The sequence below is a fragment of the Arachis duranensis genome, chromosome 5 (assembly GCF_000817695.3).
Source record: "Arachis duranensis cultivar V14167 chromosome 5, aradu.V14167.gnm2.J7QH, whole genome shotgun sequence".
NCBI classification, from domain to species: Eukaryota; Viridiplantae; Streptophyta; class Magnoliopsida; order Fabales; family Fabaceae; genus Arachis; species Arachis duranensis.
Window position 1 is genome coordinate 104,371,466 of NC_029776.3, and position 6,974 is coordinate 104,378,439.

The following is a 6,974-nucleotide window of genomic DNA, read 5'->3' on the forward strand; positions in this document are numbered from 1 at the left end:
CTTTCCATTATTCACTTTTTTCCAATTGCGAAATCCTCCTGATGTGAATGGACTTGATTTTCTAGAAAATAAATAGCATGGAAGACAAAATACAGCATCCACTTTTGGCGAATATTCTAGCCAAGAAAAACTCTTAAACCAATGAGCTTTGAAACGACGAGGATGACTTTCTAGACCAGAAAGAGGGTACTCATCCATAATAAATTGATATGGTCCAAACTTTATGTATGCTCTACGGATTTCATCTTGTTGATTGATAGGATAATTCCAAATTTGTGGACGCTTTCCGGGATCACGCATCAATGTATCAATATTAACTTGATCTATTTCAGTCCTTGCTATTTTGGAAGCAGGGGTTGAATATCTTGCTCAACAAGTTGTGTCACAGGTTGTTCAATAATATTTTGAACATTACTCAAAGAATCTGAAGCTGAATTTTGTTCATCATATATTCTCTCTTTTCTCTTGAAAAATGAGTGAATTGTTTTCATCTTTGACATTTTTAACTTAACTTGAACTATCTAAAAAAAAAAACAAAAATAATTGCATATATATTATTTTCTTAAAAAAAATATTAAACCTATTGAGTAATAACAAATAATTTTAGAAACACAAATATATAATAACCAAAAATAAAGTTATTGATTTACCTGATTATTTTTTGTTCCAAGTCTCACAAAAAAATAATTCTATTGAGTTTTGTCCTCACTTCAATCTTTGAACACTGTCCATTATAAAAATAAATAAATTAATTATTTTAAATAAATAATGTAAATAATACTTGACATTGTCATTAACTTAAAAAAAATTGAAATATACCTCTTTGAATCTTTGTTGTGCATTCAATGGTTAATATTTTGTTGTTCACTTCTCTTCAATGGTTTTTCTTCATATGTCTTGTTTTGGTATGGAAAGAAAATTAAAATGAGAAGAGTAGAAGACCAAAAGTTTGGGAATCACTAAAAGAGAGAGAAAAGTGACGCTATGCCTATGATAGTTTGAAATAAATATTTGAAAAATGTACTAGGGTTACTTTAATTAATAGTATGGGCTTGGGCTAGTATAATAGAACCATTTTTATTAATTATTAGAATGGGCTATTTGTTAACAAGAGCAACAATAATTCAAATATCTAATACATAATGCAGTTTTTAGTTTTTTTAATTTATAAAATTTTGTAAGTTATATTTTTTTTAATATTATATATAAAAAAATTTAATATTATTAATTATTACTATTTACTATTTTTTTTTAAAAAATTTGGGGGGGACCATGGCCACCTTAGGTCCCCCCGTGGATCCGCCACTGACTACTAGGATCATTGTTTTTGTTACAAGAATGAATAGCCAACAATAAAATTTCACAGTAGTTAAGAATCTCAGTGAAAACACTAAGTAATTAGTTTTTGGTCAAAAACGTAATATGAGAAAGAGAGAGTTATCTCACATAATAGAATTGATCATTTTATATTATTTTTCATACATTAAAATAGATATACACATATACATTCACTAGAACAGATGAGCTAGTAAAATTATTAAGGTAGACAAATCAGAATAATAAAATATCCACCTTTTAGTGACTATTAACGGCTCATTTTTTTGGTTATTGGATGCATGTATGTGATGTGCTGCCTTACGGGCACTACAAGAGAAGCGGGAAATTGCAGCGGTTTTTTGTGGAATTTGCGGCGGTTAAAAACAGCCGCAAAACAGCATACTAGCGCTTCTGGAAACGTCACTAGTTAGGGGGTGGAGATTTGATTTAGCGGCGATTTTTCAGAACCGCTGGCACAACCGCTGCAAATCAGATAATTGATTTTGCGGCGGTTTCAAAACCGCCGCTATTTGGTCAGTGGGTATTAAAAAAAATTGCGACGGTTTTGAACCGCCGCAATTTCATACATGTGCTTAAAAAAAATGACTAATTACAATTGTTTAGGCCATTTTTCATTAACTCTGTCACCTTGTCAATACTTCAAAGCCACACATAGAAATGAATATAAATAATGTAGAAGAAATATCCTTCTGGATCTTGTCTCACTCAAATAAGAATAATCAATTAAGTTCACTAAAATGTTCAACATCATCAATTTCGGGAACAGATTTAACTGAGTTAAAAAATGTAAATAGTAATTAAGCAGATGACAACCTCACACCATGTCCAGGACTTTTGAGATGGGAGACAGTAACAACTCCATCAAATCCCTGACAAGTAATGATGTATTATAGTCAAAATCAGAGTATACGTTAACAGATAAGACATCCATTTGAGAAGATGAAGTCCCAGTTCCAACGAAATTAAAACTGATCTAGAGAAAGTAAATCTTACACTATGCCTTTTTGTCCCAAGGAGAGTGTACGCCGCAGGAGCTGAGCCCAAAACTTAGAATTCTCCAATTTATACTTCAACCGGTCAACTGTAGAAGCACTCCCATGCAGAGCTTCAGGTGTAGGCGAATCGAAAACAAAATCCATTAAGTTACAGAACTTTTGGAGTTGAGCTTCATATCTAGAAAGATGAGAACAACAAACTTTTCTGCATAAATTAGAACGTGACAACATCTTTACATTTCAAGAGTTTAAAATGAAGAATCAAATGCCTAAAGCAACAAATGCATTTTGGTATCTTCGAAAGGCATAACCACTAAAAGGAGCATCCACTCCAATTGAGGAGCATTGATTTGGTTCACTTCTCTTCAAATTTATAAATTTCAACTTCACTTGTTTCATTATTTCCTCTCTTCATATCCAGAACAATTAGCAGCAAAAATATTGGAAAAGTAATAAACACAGCATTTCTAAACTCGTGTATATATATTTTATAGACATGAGTATGAATCAAGTCATCAACTTCCAAATCATTAGCTCTCTCATCATCTACATAACTTTTCTTTTTTTCTTTTTGTAGTGAAAAAACTCTTTTTCCAGCTTCATGTAGATTCAAGGGAAGAAAAATATTAAAAAAAAAAAAGTTTACCTTGTCATGGCAAGCCTGAACCACTGCAGCAAATTTAATGTCCAGTTGATGGGGCTGATCACATAGTAAGAGTAAGGTCACACTTCGGTACAGACAACATACCAAATTTTCAAATATAATACCTGAATACCTTTCTGAAGAAATTGATAGAAGTCTAACAAAATTAAATGAAATAGCAAAATAACTTTAATTGGAGGAAGCAGCATAAACAAGTACAAGAAAGAAAAGTACCATGTGTGTAACATCTCCTAAGAACATCATATTTAAAAGGGTATACACTAGGAAAGTAATATGGAGGCAAGGGATTGAGTTCCCTGGTCAATATGTCGTATTTATGAGAGCTAGGATGTAATTTATGATTTTCTCTTACAAACTCACGTTGGACAATTCCAGGAAGATATACAATTACCTGTACTAGCACAGCACCAGCCGCATCCCCAAAGAGAATACAACTCCCTCTATCGGTCCAATCAACATATCTTGACAGAGCATCAGCCCCAATAACAAGAACATTACAAAATCCACCACCTGCATCCATAAAGAGAAGGGACAATTATCTTCACTGCATTGAGCAAGTATTGAGTCAACAAAATAAACAAATTTATACCCCTAATGTGACAAGCAGCTGATATTAAGCCCAACACAAATCCGCTACATGCAGCTGTAATGTCATAAGCCAATGGATTTGCTTTGCAGCCAAGTTGTTTTTGTATCTAAAATTCATAAGTTAAAGCAATAGGAGAGGCTACGAAAGCAAAGTTTGGATACCCAATGTTGCAAAGATATCAATACAGGAATAGGTTCAATACTCAATTCATTTGTAAGAAGTTGGCAACACCATTATTGGTCAAATGCTCTATTAATTTATCACTAAAAATTTGCTAATGTAAAACTATACATTACTTGGCTATGAGCCTACGATGATACATCCCGAACCCATACCTGTGGAGCACTACCAAATAGATCCTCTGGTGTAGACGTGCACATCAATATAAGGTCAAGATCATCAGGGTCAACATTTGCCATCTCAAGAGCTTTCCTAGATGCATCTACCCCTAACGCTATCAAATTATCTCTGCCTGCATGCACTTCATGAAGCAATATGAGCCCAGATTTCCAAAAATATTTTTAAAACGTTCTGATTATATTTGTGGGGATGTTCTGTCCTAAAATTATTAGATCAGATTTCCTGTACCTTTGCATGCTCCAAGTCTTCCAAAAGTAAAACTCCAACTCCTTCCCCCATGACAAATCCATCTCGGTTCTGGAATATCATAAACAACCTAATAAGAAAAACTAAATTTGCCATAGCTCATATCCATAGAAGACAGAATTTTTGTGATCAAAAAGAAAAGTTGTATCTATGACCATTGAAACGTTAGTTTTTAATAAACTATTCTTTTCAGATTACAAGAAAGAATACAAGACTTGCTCATCAAATCTCATTATAATTATAGTTGTATTGTTTCAAAACTAAAAAATGTTGAAAGATCAGCAATACAAAAACATGGTGAGTAGCAGCAAGAATGAGCAGGATTTTTGTTTCATTACAATGTCCCAAGGGCATAAAGCTTTGGTAGGGTCTGTATTCCTCTGTGATAGGGCTTTGCATGCCACAAAACCTCCCAAACATGTACCAATGATTAGTGGATTCATATCAGCTAGATTTATGGCATGATAACCTTATGCAGGTGAAAAAGAATCAATAGTGAATCATACCAATGGGTATAATAGCAGCATCTGAACCACCACAAAGCATCACATCCTGTAGGAATATTTTCATATTAAATTTATCAATACATTTTGATGCAATGACTGTATCATTACACCAAATTGTCTCTGAAAAAGAAAGTTAAATAAATAAATAAAAGGTATAATATTGGATACGAAAAATTCACCATCCTGAGAGTAATATTAAAGCATGAATACTTACAGCTTCACATCTTATTATGTGGTTTTCTGCATTCAATATACAAATGTGAAGATAACATAGTCAAAATAAAAGCTTGGTACAAAACAAAACACCAATTTATGGTGTCCATTTAACAACAGACTAGATCCATCACAAGTATGGCAGATCCAATATTTGTTGGTACACAAAAAGGATTCATCTTCTTCAAGAAATTAAAGTACTAAACAGGAATCAAACTTTCACAACTGCACTTATAAAATCCAAAATCTTAGAAATTAAAGTACTAAATAGGATTCATCTAATTGAAAATCCAAAATCTCTTTTCTGTGCTTTATCTTTGGCAAAATTTTATGAAAAATAATTTGCAAATCAAGGTTCAGGTTCATCAGGGACTTCAACAACAAACTGCTCAACAACAACCACTTTTGATTTTCATGTTCAGCCACAGCAACAACAAGAAGACTCAACAGAATCTACAGAGCAAGCAGAATTTCAAATCTCAGATCTAGAAATCCAATCAAAATTTCAAGGTCCAGTTCCAGCATCATCAATCCCAATCTATGATATTATAACACAAGCAATTCAACAAGTAGAAGATTTAGAAGCACATATAAAATTATCTACCGCGATGGCGTTGGACAGTGATGATGCTTATGGCACCACTCGGGGCAACGGCGATGGGGAACTCACGGCCAGAAGCAGCTCCGAGGACAACGCCGTCGCGAAGGGGAAGGTGGAGGACGAGGATCTATTGGATCGGGAACCGGCACCAAAGATGCGTTGCTGGTTCACAGACGCGGCGGTCGTAGGCGGAGCAGCTGCGAGAAAGAACGCGACGAACGACGAGGTGGTAGCAAGCAGTGTGGGGGCGACGCTGCCGTGAAGGGGAGGCAGAGAGCGTTTGCGACCCTTGTTGATGGAGCAATGGTGGCGAACGCAGATCTTCGGGCAAGAGTGGCGATGATACGGATGCCATCACCAAAGCCACCGCATCTGAACTCGCAAGCGGCGGTCACGGGTGGAACGGCTGCGAGCGGCAGTTGGTTCTTGGCTGTTAGGAGGGTCTCTCTTTGGCCTGAGGAGAAATTGAACGCAGCTCCTTGTTGGATGATAGGAGACAAATGACAAAACACAAAGGGTGGCGGTGGGTTGAATTCAAGGGTTTAGAAATTGGGAAAAAATTGAATCAGAATGTTAATTTGGGAAAGGAAAATTTGGGCAAAATCAATCGATTAGTGTTGTTCAAACCAAAATTCAGAAGGCATAGAGATGAAATTGATGCAAAATTAATTTATCAACAGCCACTAAAATTAAATTGGGATAAGGGAGAAGAACGTACGAGATTGAGGGGAGAGGCGCCGATCTGCAACTCACAACAAGGCAAGGGGGAAGGCTGCCGACGACGACACCGGGACGGATGGCTGGGGAGGATGTCGATGATTGGCGTCGTTGCTCTGCTGGGCTTCGCGTGCAAAAGGTGAAGCTTAATGGTGCCTATTAATTTTTGTTTGGGTATTTTAGCGAAACGAAACCCCTCCCCCCACCTCCCACACAAGGTTATTTGCTGCGCCTGGGACCCAAAACTGCCTCAAGTCAAATCAATTTACAGCGGAACTCATTTACGCAATAAGAACCGCACCAATTCAATCAATTTGCGGCAATTTGAAAAAATGCCGGCAATTTGTGGCTGCTAAGTCCCGCTTCTCTTGTAGTGGGGGTATAGTGGTGCTAGACCAATTTGTGGGAGTCACTTTTTTTGACTTGTGATATAGACAAGTCGGACTATGCGAATTATGTTTAAAAGAAAATATCATAGACAAACTGAATGGAAAAAATTTTGAAATTTAGAAGAAGCAAATCGAACTGTCCATGTTGTATGAAATTTTTTTTAATAAAACGAAAATAAAATCGGATGGTCCAAATTGATTATTATATATTTTTTTTGAAATCGGACCGTCCGATTTGTCTGAGAGCATTCGCACCGTCCGATTAGTAGTTTCCTGACACCATACGTCTGTAAAGCACGCTGCTTCTCCATATCGCTGTCCTACACCATTACCTTCTCCATAATAAAATTAAAAAG

General features: G+C 35.8%; 1 protein-coding gene across 6 annotated transcripts; it reads right to left on the bottom strand.

The window, feature by feature from the left end:
* Positions 1 to 1,926: 1,926 nt before the first annotated feature.
* On the bottom strand, positions 1,927 to 6,397 carry LOC107490877 (beta-ketoacyl-[acyl-carrier-protein] synthase III B, chloroplastic). Of its 6 annotated transcripts, XR_008009582.1 has the most exons (10): positions 6,231 to 6,397; positions 5,516 to 5,966; positions 4,531 to 4,744; positions 4,175 to 4,243; positions 3,922 to 4,058; positions 3,587 to 3,692; positions 3,389 to 3,507; positions 2,980 to 3,033; positions 2,332 to 2,533; positions 1,927 to 2,207 (listed from the first exon to the last, which is right to left on the bottom strand). XR_008009582.1 is itself a non-coding variant. In XM_052262301.1 (8 exons), the coding sequence occupies exons 4-8, from the start codon at positions 4,003 to 4,005 to the stop codon at positions 2,512 to 2,514; spliced, it is 390 nt and encodes a 129-aa protein (XP_052118261.1). In that variant the 5' UTR covers positions 4,006 to 4,058; positions 4,175 to 4,243; positions 4,531 to 5,966; positions 6,231 to 6,397; the 3' UTR covers positions 2,497 to 2,511. The 6 variants fall into 6 exon arrangements, 1 of the variants encoding a protein (XP_052118261.1); XR_008009583.1 differs by lacking the exon at positions 5,516 to 5,966; XR_008009580.1 differs by having other exon boundaries at positions 4,531 to 5,966.
* Positions 6,398 to 6,974: the final 577 nt, after the last annotated feature.

Excerpts from the sequence above, each read along its gene's own strand:
- LOC107490877 (XM_052262301.1), bottom strand. The coding sequence starts at position 4,005 with ATGGCAAATGTTGACCCTGATGATCTTGACCTTATATTGATGTGCACG. Across the intron at positions 3,034-3,388 it reads CTGGTGCTGTGCTAGTACAG|CCCCATCAACTGGACATTAA; the intron begins GTAATTGTATAT and ends CTATGTGATCAG. Across the intron at positions 2,539-2,979 it reads TTCAGGCTTGCCATGACAAG|AAAAGTTTGTTGTTCTCATC; the intron begins GTAAACTTTTTT and ends TAATTTATGCAG.